This window comes from Falco punctatus (assembly GCF_963210335.1).
Source record: "Falco punctatus genome assembly, chromosome: 1".
NCBI lineage: Eukaryota > Metazoa > Chordata > Aves > Falconiformes > Falconidae > Falco > Falco punctatus.
Genome location: NC_137580.1, coordinates 40,547,557 through 40,567,020, shown reverse-complemented (window position 1 = coordinate 40,567,020; position 19,464 = coordinate 40,547,557). Strand labels below are relative to the sequence as shown.

Sequence of the window (19,464 nt, the reverse complement as noted above, 5' to 3'; positions counted from 1 at the left end):
GCAATTGGAGCAAAACACCTCATCTATTGACTGTCTGCAAATCTAACATTTCCAATTATGAAGACGGTGTCTGAATGTGCTTCTAGCTCTGCTTTTTATCCCCAAGTAGCCTGAATTGCCTTATTACCATATTTGCAAACACTATAGGATACATTACCCAACAGGCAGGCAGCTGTGCAAGAGGCAGACTGAGCACTTTTCACTGAAACAATCTTGCACACCAACAGCCCTTCACCAGCCGGGTGGTAGTTCGATGAGTGGCCACATTTTTAGGGCCGACTGCTGATCTTGACCAAAATCCAGACATTTTCAGTAATGCTGAAACACTTGCATAACTATTACCCTTATTTACTCCACTTTCCTGTCCTTCTAAAGTCATGGCTTGTACTTGCACCCCAAAAGTTAGTCCTTACCTGTGTTCTTAAACCCAAATGTGAAGCCAAGTCCTCAAGCTGGATTACCTTTGTTTTCTATGGAAATAAACAAGAGTTAAATGCAGCTGATGAATTAGAGGGTTAGCATATTTGTTTTCCTTTCAAATAAAATAATGCATTTAATAGACAAAGTAGAACCTGTCATTCTAACTTTTCCTAGTAAGCACTTTTCTCTGATGAAAAACTAACTTCAGTTACTTAAACCAGTCTGCTCTATGGAAAGCGTGAATGCTCTGACCCACTTAAGTAAAGACTCAAATACATTTGCCAGTGTTCATCCTGAACCTTTTCTTATGTTAGGAGGACAGGATGAGCACAATCACAATAAACAGCCATGGCTCTGTTCTTGCTCATGCTGACTTTCTCAACTGCTACCTTTAATTTTCAGTATGCTTTAACAAGATCCCTTTTTGTTTGAGAGATGCTTCAAAGTACCTTTTAAAAAGATCACTGGTACATATTGGCACATACATAAAAATCCAGACAAGACTGGCAGCATTATGAACTTTAGCCTATTTTAGTAATGTTGTGTATTAATGTTGTGTATTAATGACATATTAATCTTCCTAAGCAAGTGAACACCTTATTAAAATTGTCAGTGTTGGAAGTGTACTGCTAACACACTCGGGCACAGGCAGCGCAGCGATCTCTGAGAACAAAAGCAGAAGCAGGAACCGCAAATCTTCATATGGCTTTTGACAGAGATTCTTACTGCAGCCTTTCTCAGTCAGGACACAGTCATCACTGCTCACATCTGGTTTTATGCTTCTCTGTAGCTCCAGAGAATTAGAGAAAACACCTGGTGCACTCATCTGGAGCTACTTGGTTCCTGTTTTCTTATCTGCAAAAGTTTTAGAAACTTGTCTGTTTAGAAGCAGTAAAAGGATACGCTGTTTGCAAGGACCTTGGAAAATACAAAGCTTTTGAAAACTGTTCAGTTAACATTCTGGACCACATTCCTAAGAGCCATATATGTACGGCCACAAGAGCTACATCTACATTATCAGATGCAATACTTCAAACAACAGATGCATTTGTTTCTGATCTTGAGAGTACGCTGGAAAGACACTGATAAATTAGAAATTAAGAGAGGCTGAAATAGATGAATCTTTTTCATGAACAAAAATCAGACAAAAAAAGCCACACACAGACTTAGTAGTTGTGAAGTTTGATGCAGCCAAGCTAGAGAACTGAATACCATAGACTGAACGCATGGAATTGGAACCAGTCCATGGAATTCAGTTCTCAGAGCTGGGAACTGCCAAGATTCGTCACATCTTCTTTTAAAGGGATAGGGGGGGAGCAAGGGGGTGCAAAGCCACATAAACAAGAAAAACAGGATTTAAACCTTCACTTGAAGATATTCACCCTCAATGACCAAGTTTAATGGAAGGTTTCCAAGATAGATCCTGCTGTGAATAAGAGCCCAGAGGGTGGGGTGGAATTTGGATGCATTCCCCACACACACTCTGAAATATAATGACATTTTGAGGTCTCAAGCAAACAAAACACTTCACCACATGCTTTACGATTTAAAGACAGACTTAACTTTCATAGAGCCACATATACACATCCACATTTTACTGAACTAATTTAATTTTAGGTATGATTCTGCTGCTGTCCTCAGCGAGGGATGAAACAGAGCAAGAGCTCTCAGGATTAAGATGAATAACATTTTTTCCCCCTTATCTTGTAAGCATGATTTTTTAAGAAAAACCAGGAAGGATTAAAGCTTGAGTCCTTTGCTATCCCCTTCAAATGTAGTTTGTTGTTTCAATTTACTGGCTGTAATTCAGATGCATTCAATGATATACTATCAAGTCGGGTGAGAACAGTCTGATGGAGAAAATGCAGGCTCCTATTTCCCTGGACCAAGAGAGCTAGTGCTTCACAGCAAGGGAACTGCTCAGCCACTCTTTAACCTCTGCCCATTTCATTATGAATTTTTTGAAGTGCTTAGAGAGCCCACAGAGCTGGTTTGTAAGGTGTGTTGTGCAGCTACAGCACTGCTAAGTAAAACCATAACGCTCCCATTAAGAACTGGTTATTCTGCTCCTCTGAGAGCAGAGCAGTTGAGTCTGTAACTTGAGGACTGGCCACTGTAAGAAGCAAACACATACACAGGACAGCAACCGCAGCAGAGACTGCCACAGCTGAGGGTGTGATTTGGTGATACTGCAGCAGAGGGGTTAAACTGGTTGCAGGGCTACTATGTAACCCCCAAAGGAAGGGGGATACTTAGCTTTCAGAAAAGCAGAATTGGGGATTGTCAATCCTTTTGGTGCCTTTAAGAAAAATCCCATTTAAAACAATCCCAGGAGGCAGAGCTGAAGAAAAGAGGCTGCATTTTATTTCAAACACACTTAGGAATGAAGCACGGAGTGAGCTATCTCCAGTCAGTTATACCAGTAAAATAAGTTATTCAATGGAAGAGCTAAATTAAATTTTGTTTTGTAAAAATGTCACTTGATCTTAATTTATACACTTTTCAGACAGCTACTAGCAGCTTAGCACTGCTTCTTGATACAAGTCAACGGTTTCTGTGAGAGAATATAAGTGCAATACATAATCTATATATTAAGCATACTTTCAAGATTAAAAAAATACTAAAACTTGTAAAAGAAAGCAATGCCCTAGTTCTGCAACTCATTTCTACATAGGAAATCAGGTGTTGAAGTACTTCTGAATTAGGTTTTCAGCCCATGCTTTTCTCTGACGTCAAGTAGAAGTGACTAATGAAACTATACATATGTGCTTGAACACTGAACTGAGAGTTTGTGACTAATCCGTTCCACCCATGGTAACTACTAGGCCAATGTGCAGAAACAGACCCTACTGCATTATCCCTTGAACAGCACACCACACACCCCCCCCCATTTTTGCAGAAGATCCCAAGGGACATGTTCTACCTACTGTTATGCTAGGGCAGTTTGTTTATCAAGAACAGCACATTTTCCTTACTCCACAGCTTGGCAGTATGTTGAAAGCCTTAGATGGGAACAGGTGAACTGGGATCACACCGTACCATGTAGTCTACTTCCATGGATAGTAATTGAATTGAGGGTGGTCTGAACAGACACTGCCATTTCAGAATTCCCCTCCCTTTCAAAGGGATCTCTCTGGCTTCTGGGTAAAACAGAATATCAAAATCACCACGTGGCTGCAAAGTGAAATGTGCCATCTGATGCTTCATCGTCACTCCATGGTTTTACTTAGGGTCTTTAAGCATGTTACCTATAGCGTTTACAATCTGCTCTCAGCTGTCTCACCTGCTTTTGGTGGTGCTTCTGATCAGAGATGACTAGCTTATGCTGGGGACTTGGTTACAGAACAGGGGCTATTTTCATTTGGACTGCAGTAAATCCTAACTCTGAGATCTAGCAGGTTACACATTTCCAAATTACTCCCAGAGACTGTTGCCCAGAAAGTGCTCAACAGATGCAACCCTAGCAACCTCTCTCACTGTGGCCCGTTGGCAATGGGATACACCACCAAAAGTGCCAGTGATGCAGGAGGCAGAGAGCAGCACAGCAAAAGGCGCTTGCACCTGTAGCTTTCCAGCAACTCCAGGTCAAGCCGTTGTTCAGACTTGCATGGCACTCACTCACACTGACTCCTTGCAAAGCATTACCCATGAAACAAATCTGCTTGTAAGTCCGTGGTTTGGCTGGGATAATGGATATGCAAAACTGGCCCAAAGTGTGAGATTCTGGATTAACAAAATGGTTAGGACTTCAGTAAGTACACAAGTGACTTGCTTACTAATGAAGTCTTTCACACATGACATACATTGTGAGATATAAGTCCAGTTTCCAGTGAAGGAGGAAAGGATTAGGATGAAAGATTTGTGTAACATTGTTAGAGTAGAAAAACGCACTTGACCAATAGTGGAGAAAGAAGCATTTGTCCTTACAGATCAAAAATGGAAATCCTTGTGAACACACCACAGGTTTTAAATAACCAACCATACAATACGATGGGAGACTAAACCACCTTGTTAAAAACAAGTGATCTTATTCTTAAATATTGCTTCTGAACATTAAGACAACAATTGCAAATTGCACGGATCAAAACAAGAAAAGAAATCATATGGAAAGTTGGATTGACCTTTACAAGGCCAGTGTTTCAGACACAAACACATCCCGCATGGCAGGCCACATGCTGGTACAGCAATTCTTACGCTGAGCTGAGATGTAGAGATCATTTTCTAAATCAGTAGCTGATGTTCACAAACAAAAAGCCTGAATGACCCAAACCCCAACTGACAGCAAATATTGCTGTTTATAAACTCTGAGGGTGATCCACCAGGCACAAAGTTTATAATGCCTATCCTTATGAAAGAGGGTAAGAGCTACAATCCTGCCCCCAAAAGCCAAGACACAGCTATATTACAAACTATTTTAACAATGATGGACATGCTCACACATGATTAAGTAAATAATGCAGACTTTAGCCAAGGTACCACTTTTGTTACTTGTTGAATATTTAACTAAATCAAAGTGGATGTCAAGATTTCCCTTCTTTCTGCAACTCAGCTCTTTGACAAGGGTATTTTACACAGACTAACAAGTATAAAAGGAACAGAAAGACCAACAGTAGCTTACCTTCACATATTCCAAAAATTCCATTAGAAAGCTGCGAGTCTGGATACAGCAAGGAAAACAGCTGTTATTTTAAAAACTCATGAACATTAAATGCATTGCAAACTTCTTGAGTACAAGTATTAAGTGTTTGCTTTGCATACTTCCGAAGTTTTAAATATTACACACAGAGGGAGATTTTGAACTGGAAAAAAATAATATCTAGATTTAATCTTAACTAGGAATTTACAATAAGTATTTACTAAGATAGAACATTGCTCAAGTAGAATTTGTGTTTAAGTATTTCCTGAAAGGAAATCTTCTGAATCTTTTACTCTTCACATCATACATACCCTAAAATAACCATGGCTGGGTGAGTTTGTCCATTGTGTATGAAGTTACACATACACACTGAGGACATTTTGTACAGGGGTAAAGTAAGAGTGATTCAGGAGACAGCTCGTACAGATGGTCAAGTGTAGCACACAGCTGCACAACACATGTGGAAGCTCAAGCCGTTTCCAAAGCTATGCACCTGAAGTTTGGCATGTTAATACAAGCGGCTCAATTTTCAAAGGAAATGCAAACAATGTGCATTTAAGTTAACAGGAGATCAAGTTACTTTACAACCCTGGAAATCAATCAGCCTTAATTAACTGCTTGGCTCTGGACTCAGGACCTTGATTTTCAGCACACTAGCCTCAACACCACAAGGCAGAGTCAGCTATTGTAACAGGATACTAAAATGCTTCAGTACATTTTCTGCCACAAGGCAGAAGGGTGGCCTGCCATTTCTGCAAGACTGGTGTCTCCAAATAACTACGTACCTGTTATTGTTTCTGATTATGACTTTCAAATCACCTACTGTTAAAGTTCTAATTCCCCACCCCTATCAAGGATATCTTGTGTTGAGATCCAGGCATTATCAACTGCCTGCCAAGCTCTTTAGAGTGAGAAACACCCTCCTCTGTTCCCACATATAGAAAGATTAATTTCTCCTTGATAGGCAGCTGTAGGAACACAGACAATAAACACATTCTAGCTTCAAAGGGCATCTAAAGTGGAACACTAATATTTAGGTATAATCTGATCTTCTAACAGGATAGGCACACATTTTTGAAGGAACATTTAATAGAAAGTATGCATTTTAGGAAATTTCCCTTTGCAGGTTACAACTGCTCTTGGTGTTAATCCTGGCATACTGGAGGAATTTATCTTAATGGGAAGAGATCCACAGTGAGAACTTGTGACTAATGTCAAGCGGTATTGACTCATTACGAGCTCCTCAGCCCAAAGCCACTCTTAGTCACACTAGATGGAAATCCATTCAATTCAACAGGGTTGCTTTAGCAGAGAGGCGAGTGCACCCATGGTCCTGAAAAAGGATACGTATCATGAAATGCAGCTCAAATTTGACTGCTACAACCCAAGAGCAATTTCAGCATTTGATAGCAACTAAAATGAAGCTAACAGGTTTTCAGCAGACAGAATAAGAACACTGCCTCCCACAACAGTGAAACTTTTTCAAGTTTGCTGTGATATGTCAAATATCACATTTCAACCCCCATCCCCAGAAGCGCGCCTGCAGGCAGCCACAGGAGCAGCATACTAGAACGTTATGCACAAATCTGAAATGCTATCAACCATAACAATCATTTGCAACACTGCATGCACAATTTTCCGATGTACAACCCATAAGCACTTGGGCTGTGTCCTATGAATTCTCTTAACAGAAGCCTTTTAAGACAAGAGCTTGGTTTTTAATTTGATTTCACAGCAGCTCTTGGTCTAGAAAATAAAACCAAAACCAAGCAATTCCCCTAAAGATATGTGGGCACTACCAAACTCCAAATTTAGCCTCACTTTCATCTGGCCCACTGTACATGGGTAGGGCAGAGCCGACGACAGAAAGATTAGCTGAATTCCGGAATTACTTTTATTTCAGTCCTTAGATGAAGGGAGAGAACTAACTTCTAGCAATATGCATTTGCCTTAACACTCTAACTTGTAGGAGTCTGGTATGAGGAACTGTAGCACTCCCCAGGAAATAATGCAGGTTAACTTGTGCCATGTACATAATTTAGTTTCTACAAGCAAAAACATTTGGCTGACTCCTACTTTCAAGTTTGTTTTACACAAGACAGAATGCAGCAAGGGCAACTTGAGCCTAATGATAAAGGAAACTGCAGTAACAGCCTAACATACATACCTCTTCCTCTGTCATTGATTCTTCAACCCCTTCCTCTTCAACTACAAAACTCTCCCTCAGCTTCAGGTACTCTTCATACTCTCTTTTCTCCTCTTCTTCCTTTGCCTTCCTTTTTTCCTCTTCCTGGACAGGAAAGGCGACAAGTGGTCAGTTTGCTCCTCCCCAAATAAGGTTTATTTTTAAGTAAAGTAGCATCTTCTTTATCTGCAGTCTGGTTTTACTAAGAGAGACAGTAGATTAGGATTTTCCAAAATGAGTTTAAGTTCTCCCTTGATGGCATCATTACTTTGACCAGCACCCCTCAAGGTAGTAACCATCTCACATGGTCATTAAGCTCACACACAATATAGCTAGGCTGGTTCTTAACAGATCTGACACAGGGGAGAAAAACCACACTTATATAGCAAACTGCTTGCTTAATTTGCATGAATATGTTTCTTCTGTAAGTCCCGTGACAGGAAGTCCCTGCCCCTAACTGTACTTTGATGCAACATCCACATTTTCAGTAACTGACCCCAATTCTGCTTTGACATGCACTAGTGTACATTGGGAATGATCACAAAGAATAGTGGAGTTACACTGGTGTCCATCTGTGTGTGGGAAGAAGCCGGCCTGTAAAAGTGTTTCAAATAAATTATCTTTCTTATGACATAGAAGCAAACTACATCTACATGGAATCTAAAGAACTGTATAAAATATTTTAGATGTAGGAGACAAAGCATTACTGTATTAAAAAAAAGGGGTTTTAAAGATATTTGATTGTTAACCAAATCCTATATGCTCCGTTTTTAGTTATTTACAACAAAAATACTTCCAGTTGCTTACTTACCCTGCAAGAAATGTTAGGTCTTAAAAAACCCAAACTTATGCAGACCCAGAAAACTCTAAGCCCAACATGAGTAAAATAGTGATTTATATCTAGGTTATATAGAATAGTCACACATTTCCAAAGCAAAACTGATTAAAATTTTTGGAATGTGATAGATTACTTTTTTGAAACATTTTTTAAAGAACAGGTTTTTACTGGGAGGTTATAAATTTGCAGGTTTTCCATCATTTTCTTTTAAAACTTGTTTTGCTGTTCTCTGAAACACTTTACACGTTTAACTTCACACAGAAGAAAAATGTTTCCTTACAGAACTGTTTCTTCCACAGAGAAATTTATGTTTGTACAGCACCTGGTACAATGAGATTCCAACTTGACTGGCCTCTAGTTGCTATCACATGGCAAAGGCTTGACTAAAACTTAGGAAGATGAGTTCTTTAGATTTCAGTGACAATCTCAGGGTATGCCTTTCCTATTATCATAGGAATTTATCTCTTAATTATTGATTTCTAAATGCTCGCCATGCTATCTCTTTGTCACTAATACGGTAATTGCTTCCTTAAACGGCTGGAGAGCAAACGCTTGTTCCATTAAAGCACGAAGAGACAGAAACAGGTCATTGAGTATATTGAAAAATGTCCATATTAGAAAAGATGCCATGTAAGGCCAAAACCAGCAAGATACCAGAAATGGGGATGGGAGGCTTGCCTTTCAATAAAAAAAACTAAGAGGAAGTGTATTTGGTCCCAATTTTATTTAATCAAACTTCCATGAAGTCACAAGAAGGAATACTACCTACATGCAAGTTTGAGAAAAACAGGACCAAAAGGATCTTATCGTATGCACAAAGTCAAAACCATTTTTTAAACTGCTATCTCATAAAAAATCCCTATAGATCTGAGGAAGGCCTCGAGAAAAAACAAGACCATTTTCTGGGTCATTCATCACTGTAACAACTATTAGCAAAAGCCCAATAGTTCATTTTTTCCTTATAAAGTGCTACAGGTGCCAAGAACAACATAACCATAATTCATCTGGAAATGAAAGCAATTGTTCTTTTCTTGTTAAGTGCATTAAATTTAATCTTGACTTGATCCTGGAAATACAAGAATAAGGTTCTTCCCCTGGTCTATTACAGAGGTTGTAATTCAACAGGATTTGAAATGACAAAAAACAAACACAAAACCTGAAAATTGCTTTGGCAAGTAATTTCTAGATGGTTCTATGAAGAAAAAAAAGAGAAGACAGCATCCCATTTATAACTGAGAGCAACAATAACTAAAAAATATTTTCCTGTTTATGGAAGGTCTAACAACAAATGAACAAGACTCATTCCTGTCCTCCTTACCTATTTGAAGAATAGTACCTTGAATTTTATTAAAACATACCAGCATGTAACAATTAGTACTTCCATTTGCAACATGTGCAGAAAAGCAACTCTGCTGCAAGACTGGCAAAGGACTCTGCTATCACTCCCTCTTTCGTGGTCTCCTTAAAAGCCAACATGAGTTTGTTTGCCAGATCCTAAGTTTTGATACTACGATCAGCAGGGCATTTCCAGGTGGCCTGAGCCACTGCTTCAGTAGCTAAAGCATGTCAGCCCTGAAAGCTTTGTGTTTCCTGGCGGTTGTAGCCTCCTCCATAACACTATTTCCAGAAGCTTTTTCATTTAATAACTAAAAATCCCAGCCACTTCCTGTAGTATCACATGCTTTACTACCTAAATTCACCTATGATTCAATCTGCAGAATACGAACGATACAGCCAAATTGTAAACTGGTTCAAAGCCAAGAGGAGAGATTACTTTGCCCAACTGCACTGGGAGAAGCAACCAGCAACAGCAGTGAGGCTGAGCAGGGGAAACCCTAGCGAAGTCAGGCTGTCTATCAACACCCCCTCTCAGCTATTTTTTTCACCATCACGCTAGTGCTCTTCTTTTGCACACCTAAGTCATGGAAGCTGCAGTGTCAAATTTAGACAGGTGTCATTCCCACAAAAAACAGTCTGTCTGCATGCATAACCCACACACAGAAACACTCTCAGCACCCCAGGGTCTACTAATGAAAGAGCCCAGTACTTGCTTCATGCAAGTCATATAGGGGGCACTCAGCACAAATATAAATTTAAGAAAACCACATCTTTGCCAGTCAGGCTTCTTTGCCTCTCCTCACTCTGATCTCATTAACTGCTGTGGAGTTAAGTGGTAAAGCATGTGGCTCAGAGGAGAGATAACAGCTGGGCCACCTCCCTTAAGCAATGGGTAGGGTGGCGGGGAAATCCCAGCATCATGGAAATTTGGTGACTGCAGATGCTCACCTTCAGCTGCCTGCCTTTTTTTATTTTTTTCTTTTTTTTTTTGAAGCAGGTTCACTTCTCACCCACCTCAATGTTACTCAAACTGGGGAACTTGCTACAGTGTGAAGATTTCTTCTTGATCAGTTTACTACATGGCGTGAAGAACAAACTCTCTCACTTTGACCAATGTCTTCATTGGGGCAGGTGTGTGTGTGTTTGAAATTAAAATTAATCCCTTAAAGCTTTCTTCCTTCTCTCCTTTTTCTGATGAAATGTCCACATTATCACTGCTGGATTGACTCTACCTCTGCATGCCTGCTACGAGTCCCATGTGCCACCATGGCAGAGACCCAAGAGTTTCCAGAGCTCTGTGCACCCTGTGGATCTCCAGCACTCTGGGAGACACTTTGCAACAACCTTACCCCTTTCCTATACCAAATCTAGTGAGCACTGACTTCCCACTGCACCCAGTCCCAGTCCTGCCACTGCTCTCCAGGTTCTTTCCATCCCACCAAGGACCTGGATTTGCTGTGAGGCTCCTCTCAGATCACCACCTTCTGTTCAACTCTTACCTTGATCACAATGATTATTTCTATGACATCAAAAACACACAACCGCACAAGAGCCCAATCTTGTATCAGGTGAAACCCAGAGCATCTTGAAAACTTTCAGGCTTAGAGCTGGAAGACAACCTTGACTCTTAGGATCACAAATCCCTCTGGAGTCCTGGAATGCTGCTTGAGTAACTGCACTGTTCTGCCTAGTTGACAGATTACAGCCTTTGGAGGTTTATCATGCAATACTATTTTTAGCAATAGGTGCGGACCCTTACAGTACGGTCCAGCAAGAAGATACGGAACCACCGTTCCTAACTTTCATTGCAGTAACCCATTTAAAATTACACTGAGACTAAGTGATACTGACCTATACAGTAAGTAGCTTTTCTGAAAGCTTTGCCTAAGCAGCTTTCCTAGAGAGGAAGCTGTTAGTTGTGTGCTGTGCCAGCTCCCCTACAAATCAGACAAAAGGACCAACCTGCTGACAAACAAATCACTTCTAGGCAGCTTATTTGACTGCTAAGTGGAAGAGATCTCACTGCTAGTGAGGAAGGGAGAGCAAACACTGGACTCCAACTACTACCTGCTACCAGCTGCTCCTTGTTTGCAGCTGTTTCTTTAATGTGCAGAATGAGAAAGAGCATACTGGTTTCTATGCCAAATGCTTTGAGGTTCATGGACCAAAGAAACCCTCCTTGTATAGCATCCAGTTTCTGGACTGTTAGTGCAGGTTCTGCAGGAAGAAAAAAGGCACTCTACTGTAAATAATTTGGCACAGAGTAGATTGATCTCTAAGATTCCTGCCCCCTTCACTGTTTAGACACAAAATAAAAAAATACCTTTAGAAAGACAGAGTAAGTGTTCTTAAAAGTCCTCACCCTCTCAAAATCACAGTAGAATGAGCTTTCTGCAAGCTTTTCAATGTTTACTTCCTTAGAAGAAATTGATTTTCAGAAAAGTGTACACACTTGAAAACTGATGCTTAAGCTGAAACAATGTAGTAGTTTCCGTCAGTCTCCAGCAAGGCACTGTTTGTGTATGAATAGTGGATATAAATGCCAAACAGATAATGAAAGGCTGTGCTGAGAAGCACACAAATCTCGACGGTCACATAATGCTACACACAATAACTCAACAATCAACATTTTAAAACTTGGTGCCTATTCTTACATGATCAAACATCAAATTAAAGAGCCAAAACTTTTGGGTTTTAGTTCTCAAAAGCTTCAGCAGGACCTTTTGGATCACTAGCTCATCCAGACCATTTTTATTTAAGGCACTTAAATGCAAAACTGAAAGCCTACATAAAATTGCCCTAGTTTGGAAACTTTGGGCATAGCTGTCTATGTTCAAGAAATACAGATCTTGTTTTAATGTAACGGTCCCCACTCCTGCTGTGGCCTTCTGTTTCACAACAGTTAAAAGCTTGCTCACTGGAAGACTGGTACCTTCTCTACTGTACTAAGCTATGTTTCCAGAGTAGTCCACAGCAACACACCCTGTTCAGCGCTGCATTTTAGGATAGAAGAGTGATAGCTGTGAGCCCTGCACCTGCACAAACAGTTTCCTTAGCAGGGCAAAGCTAGGCTGAGGGAGTAAAATCTACAAAAATCCCTGTGCACAGGAAAAAAAAAAAAAAGCTCTTATGTGAGCAATCTGCAAGGCTTTGTACGAAGACACTGTTTTGCAACATCAGAGGAAGTTCGCTCTCATTGATAAGGTGTCGGTTGGTAAACCATTGCACCACTAAAAAACTCCAAGAGTGAAAGGGAAATCCCCAGGGTAAAGCAGAGCTGAAGCAAATGCCAATTAGCAAGGAGCTTCCTCACACACATAGCCAATCAGGTCATCAGAACACTGGAAAGGAAACTTTAATTTAAAAATATATTATCTGGTTTGCAACACTGAAGCCAAGGGGCAACCACACTTTATTTATATGTGCATACAAATATATTTAAACAGAACCAAGGGTTATTTTTCTGAAGAATATGCAAGATTTTAGCCCCTAGAACTCCCTTGAAGGTACAGTTCCCACTTGTAGTATAGCACTGTGCGAGTTGTCCAAAAATGACTGGAGATATCCATTTGCTTATAAAACAAAGTGGGTTTTCATCTGACTCAAGTAGTCATTATTTCCACTAGATTTCATATCTCAATCTACTTCAGTGGGGTATGTATATGAAAGGGTTAATAGTCCCAGTGACTTTAATAAAGAATAATAGGGAATTTCTAGAAGATCTGTGTGCTGCAACATGAGTTTCAATACTCCTGAATCTATTTGGCTTCCCTCATCATCTGACAAACTTTTAGATGGTATTTAATGGTGCAGGAATCACTGTTTGCTGATGACTAGGATTCAGCTACTAGTTTAAGGCTGTAGTTGAAACACCAAAAGGAAACTCTCCTTTACACTAAGACAACCTCAATGTTCACAGAAGTTAGCCCAATTTTGGTAGCAATTTTTGGGAAAGAGATTGAAAAAAAAAAAAAGGTTCAACTGAGATTTAACTAACAAAGCTGGTTACGCTTGTTTGAAAACCTGCCACTGTCACTATACCAGCAGAAATATTCTGATGTACTGGAACAGGAAGGGAAAAAAATGAAGCTGACAACCATAACATTGCTCAGACAAAACTTAGGAATAAACCCTGAATTTCTTGTGTCTCATGGGACTATATAAACTTCTGAAATGTCAGTAATCAAACTGCCTCCAAAAATCATACAACCAGCTACCCTCTGCTTTTTATCTCATGACTATCAATCACTACTTGAGCTACATTTTGTAATTTTGCCTTTCCATTTCCTAACTTGCATCGGGGAATAGTCTACAAGGGCTCACTTGTGACAAAACGTTGCTTGTGGAAATGAATTCTTTCTCTAGAGGAATGTATAAATGACATTTTACCTTATGTATTCTATAAACACTACAATAAATCCAATGATCCCTTTATCGCTTCTAGGGGCCTGGGAAAGACAGGCAGTATCTTTTACATCATACAATCAATCTGTAACAAGATTTGAAAGATAAGATGTTATGATCATAAAGGCAGGCTACGCTTACACGCACAGTAATCAAGTATCTATTCATTCAGTTTGTTTCCCCTCCTATCACCCAGTCAAGACTGAAACACTGAAGTCTTGTTATTACCATGCTCCCTGTAATACTGCTGCTTTCTTTGCTGACTGAAGCAGGAACTCAAGCAATGCAGCCTAAACACATACAAGTCTTGAATTGTTCAGTTTCCTGCTAAAGACTTGGACGAAGACAGAGACTAAAATTACTAGAAACCAGTTGTGGATGGACATTAAATATTGTCAGATACATTTACTTTGATCCATGTTCAAAATACTCAGCAGTTACTGAATTACCAATTTGTCTTGGACCCAAGCAAAAAATAAAATATTGAAAACACTTTCCCTTGAGTAGCAGAATAATGTTCATGATGTAGGCTGGTGGGCTGGATTGCTGCCCTGATAAAGACTACTGGGGAAAACAAAGGAATGAACCAAACAACAACAACAAAAGCTTAAAATTACAAGATTTAGGTAACCAAGGAAGGTATCAGCTAAAGTGAATAGCAAGCTAGATTCAGTCATCTGAGCAATTTTCAAAATTCTAGCAAGTGCTCCTTTGGACTGTTGTGCAGGGAATTTAAAAAAAAAAATCAAAGGAACAAAGGAAAAATCAGAGCCTTGGTTTATATTCCTCTCTTTCACTGAGCCTTGCAAAACGGAGGTGGAACCATTTTAGTGCAGTCTTTACAAGGAATACTAAAAATTAAAATAAAAACAAGTAAGATTTTCCTCATTCAACCAAAATAAATTACTCCGCCCTAAACTGACCAAAAGCAAATTTGGAAAAAAAAAGCTAGCTATGTTAATAAGCACTTTCTGTGAGAAGAGATCTCTAGTTAGAATTTCACCCTTATTTTCTACTCAACTTTTCAACCATGCCTGACTGATCTTGATTAGCCAGCTATACCCCAGGTCAAACCCATAGGCAATCAACAGGATAACATCTTTGTCCTGTGCTGCAGCTTCTTTTCAGCAGGCTTGCCAAGCTCAACTGCACTTTGCTTAGCAATCCACCTGCCATGCTGGCTACCACTCTGGAAGGAACTGAAATTCTGTTCATTAGCCTCTTCTAAAGGAAGCGACACTTAAAACTATGTTAGCATCCAGCCAGTACGCCCTTCTAATTCCCCCCAAAGTACTAGGGTCATTCGGTTCACTTCAACCAACTTCAGGATTTCAACAATATCACATTCCCAGAACCTTAGGGAAAATATTAATAAAATAAAATGATCAGGGAACTGGATGGAAACAAAACACTTAAAAGAATATACCACTCGCCATCTGAGTTATCTGTTATGCTAAGCAGGATGGGCAACAGATGTGCTTTAGAGGCAATCAGAGCTCATCTTGCATCTTTCCAAGCTGGAAGTACGAGGGGGAGAAACTGGAAGTACTTTGGAGGAAAGCAGTGACTGCAAGGCAGAAGCTGGTGCTACTGAAACACGTGGGCAGGGGAACAGTGGTAGACACTGATCCAGAGGAAGCCAGATCTGATAGTTCTGCTGTTACAAAACACCCTGGCTAAGCACCAGAGCGGCTCGGACTAGTTGAGGTCAGTTATTCAGCCTCACGGTTCACGCTTTGACTGCTACCAGGTACTTCTAAATTTATACATCTCTCTCAGAAGGGCAGCTGTGGCATAACTGGTCCCTTGCAAATTTTTTCAAGTCAAAGTCTTGGATCATGCTACATATCCTGATGTAGTACTGACATTCTCCTCATCCATTTCAATTTCTGAAATTCAGGAGATTTCTGCTGATGAAAAGGAAAAAAGACAGTTCAGAAGATAAAGGATTTTGGAAAGGCTAACCCCATAGGTAAATGTAGATTCTACAGAAGATCCCATGAATACAACCTGCATGTGTGATGTATGGAATTTTTTTTTTAAAGTTGCTTTATTCTGCCTTCATACGCCCAACAGAGGAAAGGAAAAATTGTCTTTTCTTCTTTCAAAATGTTACCAGCAACGCATTCCACTTACGCAACCTGGGCTTTCCAGAAAGTCTGCATTAGAAGCTGGGGGCTATGCTCCCCTGGAACAGCAATTACTCAGCACAGGATTGTGCAGAACACCTTGGCCTTTGCTTCCAGAAGCATGTTGCAAAGCTGCTACACAACTTGCTCAAGCACCAGAGAGCATAAAGCTTGTTCCTAGCTCTTAGCTGGTAGCGCTGATGCCCAGAACAACAAAGCAGCTCTGAAATAAGTTTGCCTCCCTGATGAAGATATTCAACAAAAGCTTTTCAATTGGACAGTACCAGTTTTTCTGGGTTACTCCTGCTGACACACACCTTTGTATGCATAGTTTAGATCCTTAATTGTGAAGCATATGTAAATTTGTATAATTAAAATACTATCACACAATTTTAAACAACAGTTGCAAAATGAGTTGCTGATGTCTTTCACTTTCTGCCTTGCTGGTTACAGCTGTCAGGCAGACAGCTGAATGAGCATAATGGAACAGGGGCCCACGGAAGTTACGAAATTTCCTTAAGACACTCAAAACTGGGCTGGTCAAAGTCCTGAGCAACCTGCTCTAACTGGACACAGTTTGAGTAGGAGGATAGACCAGATGGTGTATGGACGTCCCTTCCAACCTACATTATTCTGTGATACCAAACTTCTGTCAGGCACAAAGCAAGCGACCCTCAGAATTTCCTCTTGTGACTAGGTACAGCTCCTCCCTTATATACCTGCGTTTAAATTGGTCATTTGTTCATCTGGGACCTGTTAATCAGCTGTGTTCATCAACATAAACTGACTAAAAAGATCTGTCACTGTGGCAAACAGCAATAGCAGATCCACTAGGCAGGAGACTGGGATTTTTTTTGCCCTAGACATGACCATGGGTGAGTACTTGCTGCTACATGTGTGTATAATGTTTGGAGCAGTTTTCACTTCTGCCAAGCACTTGGGGAAACAAAGCTGGGACCTACAGTCGAAATAACTGAGCACTACTGTAAATTAAACAAAATGAAGCACACCCCCCCCCCCCCAATAAAAGATGTATGCAATAGTAACGAAAGCCAAAGGGAATTCTGCTGATCACAGAACTTACGTTGAAACAAACCTGGTTCAAAATTTCCATCTATAAATACAACCAATCTCACCTGTCGTTCTTCCTCAAGACGTATTCTCTCCTCTTCTTTCCGCCTTTCCTCCTCTCTTTTTGACTCAAGTTTTTTCCGTTCTTCTCGTTCTGCTTCTTCAGCCTAAAAAAAAACCATTATGAAGCCAAGACTTACCCCTCATGAATACACATTTTTTAATTTCATATTGTGATACCATTGGGGGGTGGGTTTCTTACTATCTTCTTAGATGCATGTTCAGAAAGAAACAGTAAAGAGAATAAGTCATCGTTATCATTTAAACCCCTCCACCGCCCTGTGCTCTTCAGTATACTTAACACTGTGATAAGTTTAGAAATTACCCTTCTCACTTGCCTGATTTGTCTCTCAGTAAGGGTTTAAGCTTTGAATATGCATAAGAGCTTATTACTATAGTGATATTAAGCAATATTGCGTAATGGTAATCCATTTCTCCTCACTTAAAATTGAGTGAGAATGGACCTTGAGGAGAGGAAAAAAAGGACAGGGGAATATAAACTCTGTAAAATCAACTACCTTCAAATTTATCATTAACCTGGACAGATTCTCTTACAGAAAAAGCTGTACCAGTCTCTTCAAAATAATTTCATTATTTGTTTTTAAATCAAACCCAGCAAAGAGATTATTGCAAAATGTGGGAAAAATAAAAAAGGAAAATGCATTGTTTAGAGATTTTTTTAAAGTTGTTCTTCAATCTCTTCAGTATACTAAAATTTGAAAATATATTAAGAGAACAAGCAGAAGACATTCAAGTGGAGGATTTGTGGCTTTGAATGTTTCAGAGAAAAAGACGTAACAGAGGAATTTATCTGTCTACACAGGGAAAATAAAAATCAGCATGTTTTAAAATAAAATCCTCACTCTACCAACCGATGCTTATCTAATTTCATTCAACTTTGCTCAAATTTTCCACAAAAAAAGAGGCTAATTAAATAGAATGGATATGGAAAGTAGTGACAAAATGGTTAAAGCATTGAGTAAGAAAAGGAAGCAATGAAAGTGTATATATAAACAGAATAATCAAGTTTATTCCAACTGCCCTATCTTCAGGGCACACCACTACACTGTAAAGCAGAAACCGGATTTAAACCTCAAGTGACACTAAAATTCTCAGGGTGGGACTTCGCTAGGTTTGTTTGGACCCTCTACGCAGAAATGTTAGCAGTTTCGTAAACTCTGTCTTTTTGTACAACGTGTCAAGTCCACCCTGCGCTCCAGGCTCTGTCATGCAAAGGCTGTTTGAGTTGTATTTACTTCTTGCAGCCCTACCTTCCAAGTTACAGAACAATACAGAGTTTGCAAAAAAATACGGAGAACAACTAAAAGGAATTAATGCATAACCTGCTGCCATCCACAAGCACACTTCAGAAAGTAAGTTTCAAAAAGCCTGTTGCTTCCCTGGAATTAACAGCAAAATGCTGGGCAAAACTGAAAAAATGCAACAGTATTTAAGTACTTTTATACACAGATTTAAGAAAGAAAATTGAAAAGCTGCAGCACGTTCACTCTGCATATCTGGTCTCTGCTTAAGGGCCAAACTTCAACCAAAATCTGTCTGCATTACAGATTTCAGTGGATTACAGGGTCTGCTTTTCATCTCCCCCAATCCATAAAGACAATAAACATATATAAACCCATATAAAGTTTTTGTACTATAAGAGCATGTGAAATGATACTCAGAACTGCTGATAGCTTTGGTCAGAGACCCGGCATTACAACAATACTATGTGGACCCAAGTTATTTGACCCGAGTTATTTTTAAGGGAGACAGTACTGACATTAAGCTGCAAACCAGTGGAAACATCCAATAAAGAGCATTCAATAGTTTAACTCCTCTCTCCTCCCCACAAGAATGCCAGAGAACCCAATGGAAAGAAAATGAGACACCATTTTTCACAGCCCTCTTGGGATATGACCTAAAAAGCTGAATTTATATTTTTAAAACAAAACCACGACTATTGTAGTGATGACACTGCCTTTGCCTTTCTGGAGTGTCTGTCATCACCAGTTCTTTGCTGAATATTGCTATTACTCTGATAATAGCTGAGCTCTGCTCTGGGCTTCATACGTGGCAGGAAATGCTTACCTCTCTCTGTGCTTTTCTGGCTTGTTTCTCTTCTAATTTCCTCTGCTTCTTTGCTCCAATTTTTCCAGACACCTGAAATTCTGGCACCTCCTCAGCATCGTCTTCCTCTGCAACATTGTGTAAATGAACATTTTTAAATTGTCTATTAAAAAAATCCCTTCAAGAAACTTCACTGCTTCCCAGGAAAGCAGCAGCAGATGAAAAGGAGACACATACACTTCAGACAAGACCTATTAGATGGAAAAAGGGAAAAAAAAAAAAAAAAAATCACACTAGGCTGCCAAAGCCACAGAGT

The 19,464-nt window shown here is 39.8% G+C and overlaps 1 protein-coding gene across 2 annotated transcripts in view; it reads right to left on the bottom strand.

Annotated features, from left to right (window-relative positions):
• The window catches only part of DDRGK1 (DDRGK domain containing 1), a 40,484-nt gene that overhangs the window by 4,285 nt on the left and 16,735 nt on the right, over positions 1-19,464 (bottom strand). The window contains exons 3-7 of one of the 2 annotated variants that reach the window (XM_080396910.1): positions 19,170-19,276; positions 17,087-17,188; positions 7,224-7,346; positions 5,039-5,077; positions 414-470 (exon numbers count right to left, since the gene is read on the bottom strand). In XM_080396910.1, coding sequence (XP_080253036.1) covers positions 414-470; positions 5,039-5,077; positions 7,224-7,346; positions 17,087-17,188; positions 19,170-19,276 — 428 coding nt within the window. The remainder of the gene's footprint in view (positions 1-413; positions 471-5,038; positions 5,078-7,223; positions 7,347-17,086; positions 17,189-19,169; positions 19,277-19,464) is intronic. The other variant, XM_080396911.1, reaches the window with a different exon arrangement.